We start from the raw sequence: 17,636 nt of genomic DNA on the forward strand, positions 1-17,636 counted from the left end.
CAGAGATCGGCGTAGCCGCCGGTCGCGGCAGCTCAGTGGCTCCACTTGTCGGGTGAAGGGCGGCGTCAGAGATCGGTGGGGGCTCACCTCTCTTGTTCGGGGTGGTTTCATTTCACTACGGCCGGCCGTCGTGTGGTAGGTGGTATCAGTGGTATATTAGAGGTGTGCAGGGGTACCGTATGCTTTGGTTGCTCTCAGAGAAAATCACGAGACCGCTCCCCGTGGGTGCAGAGCCACGCCGGCCTTGCATCATGTGACCAGATATCCTCAAATAATCACCCCACTCACCAAACTCTCATCGCATTCCAGCGCCAGCCAATTCAACTCGGTCAGCGCTGTTCCTAACGCCATTCTCTTCTCCCCCTTCCTTCATCCGTCGCGCCCGCAGCGACCCGCTCGCTCGCCGCAGCTGCACCACTTAGGACAGCTGGCGTAGGTGTCACGCCGTGATCAGGAAGCCCTCAGGGTCCCAAACTAGCACCACTAATCTATCTATTTTTCTATGTATCTTCTTGTATGTATGTATGTATCTATTTGTTTATCTATTTGTACTAACTACCATTATACATGAAGTCGTGCGACGTTACAGTCCCAATCAGCGCCGCATGCGGTGGGGCGATCAGTCAGCGTGCACGTGACAGTCGTCCGTGTCGGATTCCGAGCGCGAGCGCGGGGAACAAGTTATGCGATATATATATATATATATATATATATATATATATATATATATATATATATATGTATAAGCGATTTCCCTAGTCGTAGTCATTTCCCTAGTCATATTTCACATCTCTGTCGCGCCGCGCCGCGCCGCGCACAGGAGCCGCTTGTATGCACTAACTAAGCTCACCGCGGCGGCCGTCAGGAGTCGCTGTCGAAGGGAGCGCTTCTCAAGCCCGGCATCACGAAGGAGTCGCTGAGACGCATCGAGAAGACTCACGCCGAGACGCTGATCAACTTCCTGCTGAAGCTGGCGTGTCAGGTGTGTGGCCGCTCAGCTGTCTGCTGCTGTCTTGGTGTTGGTGTGCTCAGCTCAGTAAGGGACAGTGCGGCAGCTGTTCGAGTTGATGGTAGCGGCCGCCGCGGCGGCTGACGCGAGCGGCCATTGACTATCGCTTGATGAGGTTCCGAATCGGAACCGCGGTGTAGTTCCAGCCGGGACCACGTGGTGTGGGTGGCCGCACAGAACCGTGCTGATGGCTTCGGTTGCTGTCATGGCGGGCTAACCGAGACATCACCACCCTCCGGTGCGCACCGCCACCGAATCGTCCGTGCAGTGACGCTCTCGTTACCCCGTTGCTGTCCTCCGTCACGTGACACTGTGACGTCAGGTCAACGAGCTGTCGACGACGCCGGGCGCGCCGGGCGAGCAGCTGTCGCGCCGCTGTGTGCAGCTGCTGAAACTGGCCATGCGGCCGGGGGTGCTGCCGCACGGCGACCTGCGCATCGTCTGGGTCGACAAGCTGCTGCTGTCAGTCGGTGCGTCCGCGCTGCGGCCCGGCCGGCGGCGACGCGCCCCGGCCGACCGCTCGCTGTCACGCCCACGCCGGTCACGTGGTGCGGCGCCGCTCGCTCGCCTGGCCGGCGAGGCCGGTCACGTGGTACGGCGCCGCTCGCTCGCTGTCGCGCCCACGTCGGTCACGTGGTGCGGCGCCGCTCGCTCGCTGTCGCGCCCACGTCGGTCACGTGGCAGACCTCAGGCGGTGCCCGGCGCAGTCGCAATCATGCGACTATGGTACATGGTTCCGTTGCCTTACAGTCGCAATTTGTGTGATGGAATAAAGCCCGCAAACACGTCGATGGAAGCGCATCCGCCAGCCTCGAACTACTGCTTCTGTGCCCTTGTGTTTGCACACCGGGAAAAAATACCCGAATGGCTCACAAGTAGGAGACTTCATACAAAAAGTTGACTGTATAAAGTGGGATACGCTGTATCGTTCACCAAATGCACAGTTCCTAGTCTATAGAAAGTTTTTACACGTAGTCAGTTGACCTGTATGGTGGCATACCCTCGTTTGGCGTGTTATGCGTACGATTGACGCTGAACCCGTGGCGGGCTGCCGGCCATCCTCAGAATCGCCGCAGCCAAACTACAGCAACATCTGCACTGCCCTGGACCTGCTGGCTTACCTGCTGACGATGCTGAAGCGGGACCAGATCCTGGCCAACTTCAAGCACCTGCAGCGGGGCCTGGCCGCGTGCATGGCCTCCCAAAACCAGAAGGTGTGCTGCTGGGCTACGCATCGCCGCCCAGTGTTTGGTTTTGGGTAACCTGCAACATGCTGCAAAGCACGCACGAACCCTTTCGTTTGGGTTTGTGTTCGGGTATGTGAAAACTGAACGTCACTGGAAGCTACTGGCAGGTACAGGAAGCTACTGGAAGCATCACTGGCAGAGTTCCATCCCAATGCTTGCCGCTTCTCGATGTATAAGATAAGTTGCAACGCAACGTTGTTCCAATTTGTGGTTAGCTGCAGGTTGATGCTGTGATACTGACACAGTGCGACGTGTGGCGTAAACAAGAGAAGGGCGACATGGTACAAATATGAAGTGAACGTTCGTCGGCGTACACAGGTGGTGAGGGCCGTCCACCTGCTGCTGACCAAGCTGATGAACATGTTCCCGACGGAGCCCACCGGCTCCTCCGTGGCCTCAAAGTACGACGAGCTCGAGTCGCTGTACAACCACGTCAGCAAGGCGAGTGTGGAGGCGGCGGCGGGCGCGGGAGCTCGAGCCGGCGCGCTCGCCGCCGTCCGCTGCCTGTCACTGGCCGCCGGCGCTGGGCGTACGGGCCGCCAAGTACGGCTTACGTGGCGTGACGCTGGTCTGATGTACTTCGTCGGGCGGGTGTGGAAGGGGTCCTCTGGGGGCGCCGTGTCTGGGCTGCTCACGTGAGTCACTTTTTATGGCACGTGCTCTGATGTGATTCTCGCCAATGGCTCTTCGTGTTGGAGAACGCGGTGACGCACCATTCCATCCAAAGCGAAGCCTGGCCGCCAGCGTATGGGGATCGGCTCGCCGTATGCCGTCCGAGTCCCTCTGATCTGTGTAATAGCTGGTGCTGGTGGACGGTGCCGTCTGCTGCCAGGGGTGCTGGCTGATCGTCAGTGGCTTGTTGGCTTTCCAGTGCAGCTGAAGTGCGGTTTAATGGAATGTTGGGCGTCTGGCGTGTCGCCGGCAGGTCGTGTTCGAGGGTCTGGTGGCTTTCGAGAAGAACACGTCCGCCACGCCGTCCAGCTTGTACGGCACCCTCATGGTGCTAAAGGCGGCCGGCCACAGCAACCCCTGCTACGTGGACCGGCTCATCAGCAGCTTTATGCGCGTGCTGCAGCGTATGGCACGTGACCACTTGACGCCCGGCGGCGAGTCCACCCCGGGTAGGTGGACAGTGCGGCGGCTGGGGGGGGGGGGGGGGGGCGGGCACGAGTCCGCACCGGGCAGGTGGACGGCGCGGCAGCTGGCAGCGCGGGGGGGGGGGGAGGAGGAGGGGGAGGGAGTCCGCGCCGGGTAGGCGAACAGTGCGGCGGCGCAGCTGTAGGCATGCCTTGTTTTGTGGGTGGGGTAATCCGGGTAAGAGTGCGGCCCTTTGCGCAAACCTGCTCAAAGGGGCCTAGCGCCGCCTTTTTGGCTGAAATGGACGACCATTACTCATTGCGTACCGATCCTTGTGCAGGGCCTCCACTGTGGGCCGCCCAACGCTGCCGTACATTAGAAATGTGTTAGGATAATCACCGAATTTTGGGCTGTCAGAAACCGGTGTCAGGCTTTTAGCATTTTGCCGCATTTGGGAACTTGGCCCAAATGATCTTCACTTGTCAAAAGTCTTACGGCATGTGTCCGAAACATTTGTAAAGTCCCCCGCCCCCCCCCCCCCCCCCCCCCGTCTCACGCTCAGCGACCGGACTAATTTGGCCGTCGAGTACAACACCGTTTACCTTCGTTGTGATGTGAGTTTGTGAAGGTTTATGAGGCCGAAAAATCCGTTGTTGCAAAAAAATTAACTTATTACGATTCCTTCGGGCGTGTGCGGCACCAGAATGGGTGAAAACGGCACACTTCACAGCAATCCTCGTGTATGAGGCTGATCTGTTCGTTTTGTTTTATTTTGGGTGTGTTGTGATCAGATAATATGCATGTAGTGGAATCATTCAGTTTTACTGCATTGTCCATGGCCAGTATCAAGACGTCACGGGGGGAGGGGAGGGGAGCCTGAGAAGTCCTTCCCCACCTAGTATTCGGATCTCAGCCTACCAAACGCAGCTCATGCGTCAGGTGCATGTGACACGCACCAGGCTCGCGAGGAGCAGGGCTGTAGAGCAGAGTACACGAAATCAAGTAAAATCTACGGCGCGATGTCGGATATTGGGCCATGGGCACAGTGACCTGTCCCGCGTGACGTGTCACGACGTGTGTGGACTGGGCCGACGAGTCAGTCTCAGGCGTCTTGTCCGTCGGCGCAGTGGCCGTCGACCTCCTGATCCTGGCGCTGGACCTGGTCAAGAACCGTGTGGGCGTCATGGGACTGGATATGCGCAAGTCCTTCATCGGCGCCATTCTGGTCAATCTGATCGACAAGACGTCCGAGGTCAAGGTTCTGAAGGCCATCACAAAGGTAAAACCTCTCTTTTTCAACAGTTCAACGACAAATGATTTACTCCTACAAGGCACGCTATAAGGGATGAATGCTTAATTACATTGTTAAGCAGTCCTTAACTTAGGCTCACGTGTATTGCCAGGTATAAGCTATGTTTCTGCCCGTTAAGAGAGGAGAGTACGTGCAACGCTGGATCTCGCTGATCGGTACTTTCCGTCGATTGTCATTCAGCTGCGACAGTCATAATCCGCGCAGCGTATCTCCTTATGCGTCTTGGTGGCGCTTAACCGGCGGCAGCAGCCGGTGTGAAATGGCCGGGTGAAATGAGCGACTCTAACAGTCAGGGATGCTGATAAGTGAAGCAGTCTTCGGCCACAACAGGTTCGAGAAGCTCGGGCTCTGATCCCGTATGCTGCGCGCAGCATCCCCATGTGGCCACGTTCACGCAGAGTCAGCTTATAGGGTTTCTTGGTGCATTCAGTGCATGCATCATTCATTCATAATGCGTTATCGCTGTTCTGTTTCTGGTGACCATACTGGCAACGTCTACCCTGCGGTGTAGATGGTGGACGAGTGGGTGAAGAACAAGTCGCCGATCGCCATCAACCAGGGACCTTCACTGCGCGAGAAGTCGATCCTGCTGGTTAAGCTGATGCACTGCATCGAGAAACGTTTCACCGATGACCCGGAGGTGCAGGCCCAGTTCTTGGAGCTGGTCAACTACATTTATCGGTAAGCGGCAGTGGGCTGCTGGATACAGGGGATCAGGGATCCACGGAGGATGTGGGACGTACCGAAATACACGGAATCAGGGACGCACATGGGACCAGAGGCGTACAGGGTATCAGGGACCCACAGAGGATGCGGGACGTACCGAGATACACGGAATTAGGGACGCACAGAGGATCAAGGACGTACGGGGGATCAGGGACCCATAAAGGATGCAGGACGTACCGAGATACACGGAATCAGGGACGCACTCGGGTCAGGGACGTACAGGGGTCAGGGACGTACGGGTAATCAGGGACGCACAGGGGATCAGGGACGTACAGGGGACCAGGGACCCACAGAAGATGTGAGACGTACCGAGATACACGGAATCAGGGACGTACAGGGGATCAGGGACGTGCAGGGGATCATGGGCGTGCGGGGTATCAGGGCCGTAGGGGGACGCCCTGGCCAGTCCTCCGAGCCGCTGCACCCCGGCCCGTGGCCAACTGCAGAGGGGCTGTCGCCGCGGCCAGGGACCGCAGTCGGGGGTGTTCCCGGGGGCGAGATAACTGTTCGCACTCCGTGAGCCCCGGCTACACCGTGCGCCGGCTGATGCACTGGGCTGCGCTTTTGCGTCCTGTTTTACATTGCGATGCACGAACGCTGCATTATGATGTGTGTGTGGGCGGAGGGGAAGCGGGGTGTTGTCTACTGGCTCAGTGTCACACGAGCAGCGTGGTGCTGCGTGCTCAGCGTTAGTTCTGCTGATCCGCCTGCTGCGCCAATGCCGGCGTGCAAGCCGCTTGCTCTGGCTATCGAACTCGGTCAGTCGCAGGACAAACTGATCTTAAGTAAGGCGGACAGAGCAAGGCAGCGCGCGCAGGCCGTGTGACGCCACCCGCCGCGGTAGCTGACGGCCCTCTTCTGCCGCAGAGACGACGCTCTGAAGAGCACCGAGCTGACGGTGAAGCTGGAGCCGGCGTTCCTGTCCGGTCTGCGCTGCGCCCAGCCCCAGATCCGGTCCAAGTTCTTCGAGGTGGGTCAGCCGACAACCGCGGTCGGGTGGGCGCAGGAGTGGTCGCGCTCGCTCGCACCGCGGGACAGATCAAGGCCCTTAGAAAACCGTCCATGCTGTGTTCGTTGTCAGGGATATTGACAAGTCGGATTGTTGGCGGTCTCAAACATAAACCATACCGCAGCATAACTGCGCCTTTAAATTTCTAAAACTGCATTAGCAACTCCAGTATTGATGGCGCTTCTAGTACCTTGAAAGGAACAGACCGGACAGCGTCTTTTCGTATGGCATGGCCAGACGGGTCGTTACTCAGAGCTGGCTACAATTCGTTCTTACAGCTCCCAAACTGACTGGCCGTCCCGACTGTGCTGTCTCCGACGGCCGGCGTCCCTCGGTTTCCCCTACGCTGGCATGTCTTGATCGCCTGGTGTCGCCACAAACTCGTTGGTTCATGACGATTGGCTCCAGCCCTGACTGTCCCATCCCTGGCAGCCGGCGGCTGACGTCCCTGTCCCGTCCCTGAGGTCCAGTGTCGCCCAGCCCCTCTGCCTGACGATCATGGCGCCCTGTCCCTGGCTACCCCTAACGACCAGGGTGCCCCGTCCCTGACTGTCCCATCCCTGGCAGCCGGCGGCTGACGTCCCTGTCCCGTCCCTGAGGTCCAGTGTCGCCCAGCCCCTCTGCCTGACGATCATGGCGCCCTGTCCCTGGCTACCCCTAACGACCAGGGTGCCCCGTCCCTGACTGTCCCATCCCTGGCAGCCGGCGGCTGACGTCCCTGTCCCGTCCCTGAGGTCCAGTGTCGCCCAGCCCCTCTGCCTGACGATCATGGCGCCCTGTCCCTGGCTACCCCTAACGACCAGGGTGCCCCGTTCCTGGCTGCCCCTGACAGCCAGGGTGCCCCGTCCCTGGCTGCCCCGTCCCTGGCTGCCCCGTCCCTGGCTGCCCCGTCCCTGGCTGCCCCGTCCCTGGCTGCCCCTGACTGTCGGGCCGCCCCTGACGGGCCGGACGTGCACGGCAGGTGTTCGACACGAGCATGAAGCGCCGCCTGCACGAGCGGCTGCTGTACGTGGTGTGCAGCCAGAACTGGGAGCACATCGGACACCACTACTGGATCAAGCAGTGCCTGGACCTGCTGCTCGTCACAGCTAACCGTGAGTGGCCGCTGCGGCCCGGCGCCAGCTGACGCAGAAGAAGCCTCAGCTGCATTTGCCGGTCCCTAGATAAGCTGGGTTATATTGTTTATTTACGGTCGCCTGTATTAAGGACTTGCCCATTGGCGGTTGTACTGAGCGTGCTGCAAGTCCTCACTTTGCAGTGTCCTCTAGATTTATCTCGTGGCAAAAATCGACGTGTCAAATAAACGTCTCGAGCGCGATGCGAATGGGCTCATATCGTAGTCACGGTTTAGCAGTTTGTTTCTTATGTTGCATGGTGTAGTAACTGCGAGGCGTTCCAAAGAATCCGTTGAAATTGGTACTGCTCGCTCCATCAGCACATTTCTGTTGATAAAGGTGTGGCTTGCCGTTTGGCGGATAGTTCGTACCAAGCAAGCATTTGTATTTGCTATGCTCTTAGCATCGTCATGTCTCGCAAAGTGAAGGCTTGTGGGTTTGTTGTTTCAGCATTTTTTCGAGCAAATCGGGACGATTTCGAGATATTACACGTTTTCCTTTAGCGTACCTCATTAGTGATGGAATGAATCATGAGTAAAAGCCCAAGTAGGCCCGCTCCGTAAGCACCACCAGCCATAGCCACGACCACCAAATTGCCAACCGAATTATAATACACCACTTAAGGTATCAGAGATATCAATTTATTTTGGTGCACTTACTATGATTGCGGTTCTAAAAAAGATTGGGTATTTGAACAGCAAATTTGATTTTCATGTCATTCTTCTCATGTACTTCCACGGGAGTGATAGAGAATAGCTGTAAAATTGCACAGGGCTCAAGTCCCCAAAAGTGTGTAAAATTTCCCCTTTGTGCACTGTAAAATGCCCAGGCACCAACAAAACGTTGGGCTTGACAGGATTTTGACGATATGTGGCAGCTGTACTTAATGAGTGCTACAAGGCTCATTAGTATTGGTGACGTCAACGTGTAGCTTCTTGACGGGCTGGGGACGTTGGGAGCGGCGAGCCGGGTCCGCGTGCCGCCACTCGGCGCGCGTGCCTGTGACGGCCGGTCCGGCCTCACCCGGCAGACTCGCCGATGCAGCTGTCCTCGGCCAGTCTGCAGCTGCCCAGTCTGTCGTCGGTGATACAGCTGGGCGACCCCGGCGAGCGGCAGGCCTTCCACCAGTACCGGGGTGTCCCGCGCCGTCGAGCCGGCAGCAGACCTGGACAACACCGACAGCAGCAACGTACGTCACGTCAGGCTGCTGGCGCCGGTCCGGTCCGGTCGCAGAGGAGTCATCGGGCGCGCGGGCTCGAAGTCTGGTCCGGTCCGGCCGCAGGGGAGTCGGTGGCGCGCGGGCTCGAAGTCTGGCCCGGTCCGGCGCGGGGAGTCGGTGGGCGCGCGGTCCCGGGGTCTGGTCCGGTCCGGCCGCAGGGGGGTCGGTGGGGCGCGCGGTCCCGGGGTCTGGTCCGGTCCGGCCGCAGGGGAGTCGGTGGGCGCGCGGTCCCGGGGGTCGGTCCGGCCGCAGGGGGGTCGGTGGGCGCGCGGTCCCGGGGCCTGGTCCGGTCCGGCCGCAGGGGAGTCGGTGGGCGCCCAGTGGTGCGGCGGTCACCGCAGTCGATGCTATGAACAGTGGCGTTGTGCAGTGTGCGTCATCCCACTCGTCACCTCGGTGGGTAGTTTGTATTTACATTTGCACTCACGGCGCCACCACACATAACACTCGGCCTTTCTTAGGTCCGCCCGACCACCCGGGTCAGGCGTTGCGTGCTTTCACCCACTCCGGTTACCTCCTAAGTATGGGGCGGCAACGAAACAAGCCTCCCAAAATAGCCAAACCAGTCAGCTGACAACACCAGTCAGCATGGCCCGCCCACCCAGTCATCCAGCCATCGGTTAACGTGACCAATAATGTATTAGATGATTGGAAATTGCTCCTGGAAATGTGTATTCCTCTGCAGCATTTGACGTAACATGATCTTGGATGACCTGATTACATGTTACTTTTAGAACCGCATGAAGCACAGTAAGATACAGCAAATCATTATGAGAACGTCCTTAACATTGCGTATTCTGGGGAAAAAGTAAGGTATCGGATACCCGCCTCGTGATGTGGCCGACGTGACGCCCACAAAATGGCCGTCACTCGGGGACTATCGAGGGTGGGATCACGTGACGCCCACAAAATGGCAGTCACTCGGCAACTATCGAAGGTGCGATCACGTGACGCCCACAAAATGGCAGTCACTCGGCAACTATTGAGGGTGCGATCACGTGACGCCCACAAAATGCCAGCCACTCGGCAACTATCGAGGGTTCGATCACGTGACGCCCACAAAATGCCAGTCACTCGGCAACTATCGAGGGTACGATCACGTGACACGCGCAAAAATGGCCGTCACTCGGGAACTATCGAGGGTGCGACCTTTTAGTTTTCACCAATGTATAAAATGTCTAGGGTGCACGAGTACCGTAAATTCCAGCGTCGAGCGCTCATTCACTTGAGAGATGTTCCTGGAGACGTAATGGGTGTATGGCATTGGGGCCTGACGACGCGCTTGGTTGTCGAGGCTTTATTGTGGGGGCTTCCTCTCACCCTGGCATGAAGAGCGGGCACCGCGGGAATCGAACCCCGTACCTCTGGTTCCCATACGTGCAGCTTAGCTACTGAACTATCGGCACCCAATATCCTGAGCGGCGATATTGGTCGCGAAGTTTCTCTTCGCCTGACACTTTGGGTGGGACGCTTCCAGCAGTGTTTATTTGAGGAGCAGAACGACGTAGCTGATTGTCATACTGGCCACGGGGGGCGTATGTGTCGTTTCAGGACGAGCTGGAGCTGGGCGAGCAGGGGGGAGACGGCTCGGCCCAGCGCCCCGCCCGCCGTGCCGCTGCAGGTGCTCGTCGCCAGGCAGGTCAGAGCACAACTGGCGCCCGCTGACGCTGACACGTATGCTCACACGCGCGCGCAGGCATGCGCATCCATGCAAACAGACAGACGAATATGCACCAGTGAGATTACCGCTGTGCTCCCAGACACTGCATGCCTTTGTCTGCGAGGACGCGGTTGAACGCGTTTGCTAGTTCGCATACTGTAGAAACGTCATGGGGTGGTCATTTCACCATGGCCTTCAGCTCGCCTGCTTCGCTCTAGCGTCTTCGAATCTGCGGAACCCCTTGGCGTTCGCCGCCGTACGGTTGGACGTCGCGGCAGCTGGGTGCGCCAGTGCCGCAGTGCGGCGTGTTCGTCTGACATGCGTCTTTCTCGCGCTGTCACAGGCCAAGTTCCTGGAGGGCGGCAAGGAGGTGCGCACGCCCCACTTCCTGGCGGCGCTGACGCAGCTCTGCCACAGCGACCAGCCGCTGGCCGAGCGGCTCTGGCTCGACTTCTTCCCGCGCGTCTGGAAAACACTCAGCGAGCGGCAGCAGCAGGTGCGTACGGTCTCTGAGGCGCTCTGTGTATGGTAGCGGTGAAGCGTGACTGTGCTCCGTCCCCTCCCCTCTCGTCTCCCCGATCGACCTCAATAACGGGATGTGTCAGCTGGCGCTGGTACGCGCCTGTGGCAGCGGCTGTCTTTAGCAGCATCCGTGCTGTCGGCTCATCACAGCTGAGGACTGATAATGTGTGAGCTGATGGACTCGATATGGGATCGGCCGCTGGGTGGCGCCTCCATCCCTGATGATGTGTGAGCTGATGGACTCGATATGGGATCGGCCGTCGGGCGGCGCCTCCACCCCTGATGATGTGTGAGCTGATGGACTCGATATGGGATCGGCCGCCGGGCGGCGCCTCCATCCCTGATGATGTGTGAGCTGATGGACTCGATATGGGATCGGTCGCCGGGCGGCGCCTCCATCCCTGAGATTTGGACCAGACTGCTACACGGGTTGTCCTGTGCAGCGAAGTAAGTATAGCATGGAAATTCGAGGCGATCAGAGCTTATGAGGTTACTCTCTCAGCCCAGCCTAATCACACTGTCATACCAGACCATGCTCATCACGACGTATGCGGGGAATCCCACCGGCTTCACGCCTGTGCCAGCTAACGCAGCACCATTGTCGGAATCGGCCAGTTGATGATGTATGCGTGTTTCAGTCGCTGTCGGCTGAACTGGTGCCGTTCCTGGTGTCGGGGGCGCACAACATCCAGAAGGACTGCTCGCCGTCGGCGCTCAACACGTTTGTGGAGGCGCTGGTGCACTGCCAGCCGTCGGTCACCCTGAAGCCGTGAGTGAGCTGGTGTCGGTGCGCTGCCGTGTCCGCCGTGGCCGGACGGGAAACTGCGCGTGCGCCAGACCCAGTGTACGGTCCGCTGCTGCCTGCTTGTCGGATGTTGGGGGTTGAGGTTGAGGCTTAGGTGATTGGGGTTGAGGTTGAGGTTGAGGTTGAGTTGAGGTTGAGGTTGAGGTTGGGGTCGTATTGTGGCTGTGTGACGTACTGCGTCTCTTAATGTTGCCATGGGACCAGTTTAGGCCATGTTTTTCCAGGAGCACTATTGCATACTTGGTAGCAGCGACCCAAGTGTAATGACGCACTGTGCCGGTATTGTCATCGGTCTGTTTGCCATGCGCAGTTACTTCCTCATTGGTTCGTCATTTGAAAGCCAGCTGGTGTCGCGGTTGTAGCTGGATCTTGTTTGGCTCCCGGGTAGCAGCATGCTTGATGTTATGTGGCTGTAGTCTTCGCCGCTTGGACCTGAAATAGCTGACTGCCGACAGCAGGGCAGTGTGACCAGTGACGGAAGGGCGGCGTGTGTTTGCGCCGGTCCCGCCCGACTGTCCGCCACCCCAGCTGATTCCCCGCGCGCTGGCACAGCTCAGCTGATGCCCGAGCCTTGCCTCTCCGGCCGCCCGGCCGCCGGCCAGACTGCTCTGTCGCGTGGCGGGCGCGCAGGAGCTGGCGCCGCACCGCCCAACCGACTCTCGCCGCGCGCTCCAGGTGCATCATGCGCTACTTGGGCAAGAGCCACAACTTGTGGTACCGGATGAACGCTGTCGCTGGAGCAGATGGCGCTGGACAGCAGCTCCCTTCAGCTCATCCGGCCCAAGAAAGAGGCGGCCGACATGTACGACTTCGAGCCGGCCACCAACACCAAGGAGGTGCGCCGACCTAGGCTGCCCCAGCTCGGTGCTAATGACGCTGCTGGGGTAGTGTATACTGTACACGTAGTCCTGTTTTAGTGTGTGTTGACGTGAGGTGGACAGGAAAGAACCATTGACTGAAAACATCGACCTCTGTGTCGGCAGGTGAAAGTAAGTCCTTTCTATTACAATGTGACACAGTGCATGCGTGCGATGTGCTATCTATGCTGTCGTCTATAGATAGTAACATTGCAAGAATGTCTCTCATAGGCCTGCTTGCTGGTCGGCAGAATGGTTTCGTTTCTCCGGACCCAAAGCATGCTCAGTTCAGTCATTGATGAGAGGGGAATCACGGGCTTAGGATTTTTAAACATTCCTTGCCCGTGATTCAAAACCAGGTACCACAGATGTGTTGATTGTAAGGCACAGCAATTGTGTGTATCCTCTAGGAAATACTTCATGAACCTGTAGAGGCCGTTGGACTTCCCCTCCCCCCCCCCCCCCCCAGGTCTCTTCCAGGATAGTGGGTCGTCGTGAAGGCGTCGCCTGGCACCCTGTCTCTCCTCCAGAAGAGTCGGGGTCCTGGAGCGGCTGTCTGGCGTCATTGTGACATTGGACATCAGTGCGCCTGCTCAGGGCTAGTCAAGGGATCGTCTGACCCTCTCGCGTCCGCTCCAGGAGAGTCTGGAGATGGGCTGACTCCCGGCGTCTGCTCCAGGAGAGTCTGGAGATCCTGGAAAGCCTCTGCGAGCTGTACAAGCTCTTGCGTGAGGAGGGACCTCTGGATCGGCCTGTGGCAGAAGATTGCCAAGTACTCGCAGACCAACATCGCGCTGGCGTACGAGCAGCAGGGCTTCTTCGAGCAGGCGCAGGGCGCTTACGAGCTAACCACGAACAAGATCCGGGCCGACTACGCCACGTCCCCGGCTCCGGTCAGCCTGCAGCAGGTGAGCGGCGGGCACGGCCGGCCGCTGGTCGGCCGCTGGTGGACGTGTCGCGGTCGGGCGGCCTGGTCGGCCGCTGGTCGACGCGTCGCGGGTCGGGCGGCGTGGTCGGGCCGCTGGTCGACGCGTCGCGGTCGGGCGGCGCGGCCGGCCGCTGGTGGACGTGTCGCGGTCCGGCGGCGCGGCCGGCCGCTGGTCGGCTGCTGGTGGACGTGTCGCGGTCCGGCGGCGCGGCCGGCCGCTGGTCGACTGCTGGTGGACGTGTCGCGGTCGGGCGGCGCGGTCCGGCCGCTGGTCGGCCGCTGATGCCGTGGTGTGCCGGCTGGCCTCTAGTTCGACCCACAAGTGGCACGGTTGTCTCGGCTGTCTCGTGCTCGGATGTTGGGTGGCGTCCTTCGACCGGTGGTCCTTTGACCGTCGCGTTCGGTTCCACGTTACTGGCCGTGGGCTGAGCGCCGCCAAGTCGGCTGACAGCGGGCCGGATGGGCGCACTGCCACAGGAGATGATGCTGGTGGAGCAGCAGTGGATCCGCTGCTGCAAGGAGCTGAACCAGTGGGACCTGCTACTCGAGTACGGCCGCTCGGCAGCGGCTGCCAGTCCGGCGCTCGTGCTCGACTCGGCCTGGCGCGTGCCCAACTGGGGGGTCATGAAGGACGCCCTCCAGCAAGTGGAGGTCAACTGCCCCAAGGAGATGGGCTGGAAGGTGAGCAGGCGCGCGACCCCGACGCCGCGACGGTCGCGGCAGCAGGACGGACTCAGAGCTAGTTTGGAAGCCGGGGGAGGGGGCGAGGTCAGAGTGTCGGCGAGCCGGGGGGCGGGGAGGAGCGAGGTGAGAGTGTCGGCGAGCCGGGGGGCGGGGGAGGGGCGAGGCCAGAGTGTCGGCGAGCCGGGAGGGCGGAGATGGAAGGGGCGAGGCCAGAGTGTCGGCGAGCCGGGGGCGGGGGAGGGGCGAGGCCAGAGTGTCGGCGAGACTGGGGGCGGGGTAGGAGCGAGGTGAGAGTGTCGGCGAGCCGGGGGGCGGGGGAGGAGCGAGGTGAGAGTGTCGGCGAGCCGGGGGGCGGGGGAGGAGCGAGGTGAGAGTGTCGGCGAGCCGGGAGTCCGCAGCCGCCCGGTGTACGAGCCGTTGTCAACTGGTGATGGCTGGCGTCAGCACAAGTTGATGACCAACATGACACAAGTCGCACCGATGAAAGGGTGCCAGAAGTACTGCCATGATGCCGCCATTGTTGGTGAGATTTCCCCTGACGTAACCGGGTGAGGCTCGGTTAGGGCTCCAGGTGTCTGTCGCCACGTGTCACGTGCGAGTCGGACGCCGGCGAGGACGACGCCGGCTCGGACGCGAGTCGAGTGGGACGCCGGGCCCGTGCCGGGTAGCGCACTGACGACTGGCGGGCGCGGCGGCAGGTGAACCTGTACCGCGGCTACATCGCCATCTGCCACCCGGAGGAGACGCACCTCTCTAACGTCGAGAAGCTGGTCGACCTGGCCACAAACCAGTGCATGAAGGAGTGGCGCAAGCTGCCCTCCATCGTGTCGCACGTGCACGTGCCTTACCTGCAGGCGGCGCAGCAGGTGAGAGAGCCGCGACGGGTCGGTGGGGACGACCTGACCCGATCTGACCTGGCCCGATCCGGCCCGACCCAACACGACCCGACCCAAACTGACCCGACGCGGCCCGACCTGACCGGACCTGACCTGACGCGGCCCTACCCGACCTGACCCGGTCCGCCACATGCACGCCGCCCATCATGTGAGGGCGAGTGTGGGGCTTAGTGTGTCTGTAAGAGTGTTATATGCGCTGGCTGTCGTGCTGGCTGTTGCGGAGGCAGCTGCGGCATAGAACAGCAAGGGGTTGTGCCGGGATGGATGGTGCGTGTCTTGGAGAGCTGCGTGGCCCCGGCTGACGCCGACCCCGACCCGGCAGATCATGGAGCTGCAGGAGGCGGCGCAGATCCACCAGAACCTGCTGCACAGCCGGCAAAACGCCGTGCACGACATGAAGGCTATCGTGAAAACGTGGGCGCAAATCGCCTGCCGGTCATCAGCGACGACCTGAGCCACTGGAGCGATGTGTTCACCTGGCGCCAGCACCACTACCAGTTCATCGTCAAACACTACAGCGAGCAGGACCAGGGCGCCAACAACCAGAGCATGCTGGGCGTGCACGCCTCGGCCCAGTTGGGCTCGCAGCGTGGCGCGGCGCCTGCCTGCGCGGACCGCCGGGCGCCGGCAGCTGGGCGAGGCGTCAGGTGGCCGTCCGGCCGGGGCTCGGCTGGGGGAACTGCTGTGCTGGCGCCCGTATGGTTGTGTGGTGATGACTGGTCAGCCAGTCTGGCCAGCCGCCTGTGGGTTGCGGTTATTGCGAGCTGCTGCCTTACCGGTCTGCGTGTGCTGCCTCTGGCTGGTTCCGACTTTTGGTTAGCCGCCGTGCTGTCTGTGTGGGTGTGCTGGTCCAGAGGCGTCCCTCCGCGGTCGGTCGGCCCTGCTCCTGCCAGCTGTGTCTGTGTGGGGTTGGCTGGTCCGGAGGCGTCTCCCGCGTTCGGTCGATCCCGCTCCAGCCAGCTGTGCCTGTATGAGTGTGCTGGTCCAGAGGCGGCTCCCGCGGTCGGTCGCCCCCCCCCCCCCCCAGCCAGCTGACCTGCCACCCTCTGTACCAGGCCATCATCCACTACGGCAAGATGGGCAGAAAGCACGGCCTGATGGGCGTGTGCCTGGAGAACCTGAACCGGCTGCACACGATCCCGTCGGTGCCGATCGTCGACTGCTTCCAGAAGATCCGCCAGCAGGTCAAGTGCTACCACCAGAGCGCCGCCGGACAGGGCATGAGCAAGACCGAGCTACAGGAGGTGAGGGATGCCCCCCCCCCCCCCCCGCCGGACAGGGCATGAGCAAGACCGAGCTACAGGAGGTGAGGGACGCCCCCCTCCCCCGCCGCCGGACAGGGCATGAGCAAGACCGAGCTGCAGGATGTGAAGGACGCCCCCCCCCCCCCCCCGCCACCACCGGCTGCGCTGCTTTAGCGTTTTTCCGCCCGTCTATTGTTTTGCAGATGTAGTGGTGACCTCAGCGATTGGAATGCAGATGTGTACGTTGTCTGCCTGTGAGTGAGCAGTGTGCTGGTTGCTGTACGCGAGGCCCGGGAGGATAAGGGGCTCGCTGACCTAGTGGTCAGGAACTTGTGCTCCCGGACAGAGCGCCGTGGCCCGCTGCTTGTGTCCTGGTCCCTGGGCGCTGACACCACCAGCGAATAACCGAGAGAGGGCTTCCGACGCGCGCCCATACCAAAGCCGGCATCATTGGTGTGTGCCCCCCTCAGGGCCTGGAGGTGATCGAACACACCAACATGAAGTACTTCACCAAGGAGATGGTCTCCGAGTTCTACGCTCTGAAGGGCATGTTCCTGTCACTCGTTGGTAAGCCCGTCGAATCCTAGGTCAACAGTTAAGCCGATATCCATTTGTCTCCTACGCACGTGTTTTGGCAACAGTGATATCGCTGCCGTCCGCTCCAATGTGTGACGGCTGGGACTGCTGCCGGTCACTGCGAGATGCAAACCCTCTGTGAAATGCGGGCGTTCTGCGCGATCCATGCCGACCCACTGTTTCGTCATTCAGTCATTACTAGCTCACAGCTCCACTGTTCCGTCATTCAGTCATTACTAGCTCACAGCTCCACTGCTTCGTCATTCAGTCATTACTAGCGCACAGCTCCACTGTTCCGTCATTCAGTCATTACTAGCTCACAGCTCCACTGCTTCGTCATTCAGTCATTACTAGCGCACAGCTCCACTGTTCCGTCATTCAGTCATTACTAGCTCACAGCTCCACTGTTCCGTCATTCAGTCATTACTAGCTTACAGCTCCACTGCTTCGTCATTCAGTCATTACTAGCTCACAGCTCCACTGTTCCGTCATTCAGTCATTACTAGCTCACAGCTCCACGGTTCCGTCATTCAGACGTTACTAGCTCACAGCTCTACTTTTCTGTCACGACTGAATTTCGACGCTCTGATCCACGGACCCGCCGACCCGTATCTGTCCGTCTGCCTGTGTGTCTGTGTGTAGCGGCTACCGCTGACCTCCTCGCGGCCCGCTGACCTCCGCGCGGCCCCGCTGACCTCCGCGCGGCCCCGCTGACCTCCGCGCGTTCCCGCTGTCCGCCGCGCGGCCCGC

General features: G+C 60.3%; 1 protein-coding gene across 1 annotated transcript in view; it reads left to right on the forward strand.

Moving 5' to 3' along the window:
* Nipped-A (Transcription-associated protein Nipped-A) overlaps positions 1-17,636 on the forward strand; it is a 113,398-nt gene that overhangs the window by 30,515 nt on the left and 65,247 nt on the right. Inside the window, 24 exon segments of the mRNA XM_037220554.1 lie at positions 866-982; positions 1,332-1,479; positions 2,075-2,223; positions 2,575-2,697; positions 3,182-3,377; positions 4,461-4,612; positions 5,157-5,326; positions 6,239-6,341; positions 7,342-7,474; positions 8,526-8,630; positions 9,016-9,037; positions 10,266-10,353; positions 10,718-10,870; positions 11,535-11,665; positions 12,377-12,425; positions 12,427-12,537; positions 13,238-13,294; positions 13,296-13,466; positions 13,964-14,167; positions 14,869-15,036; positions 15,389-15,484; positions 15,487-15,642; positions 16,122-16,310; positions 16,781-16,877. Coding sequence (XP_037076449.1) covers positions 866-982; positions 1,332-1,479; positions 2,075-2,223; positions 2,575-2,697; positions 3,182-3,377; positions 4,461-4,612; positions 5,157-5,326; positions 6,239-6,341; positions 7,342-7,474; positions 8,526-8,630; positions 9,016-9,037; positions 10,266-10,353; positions 10,718-10,870; positions 11,535-11,665; positions 12,377-12,425; positions 12,427-12,537; positions 13,238-13,294; positions 13,296-13,466; positions 13,964-14,167; positions 14,869-15,036; positions 15,389-15,484; positions 15,487-15,642; positions 16,122-16,310; positions 16,781-16,877 — 3,088 coding nt within the window.

The sequence above is a fragment of the Pollicipes pollicipes genome, unplaced genomic scaffold (assembly GCF_011947565.3).
Source record: "Pollicipes pollicipes isolate AB1234 unplaced genomic scaffold, Ppol_2.1 Scaffold_4295;HRSCAF=5057_pilon_pilon_pilon, whole genome shotgun sequence".
Taxonomy (NCBI): Eukaryota; Metazoa; Arthropoda; class Thecostraca; order Pollicipedomorpha; family Pollicipedidae; genus Pollicipes; species Pollicipes pollicipes.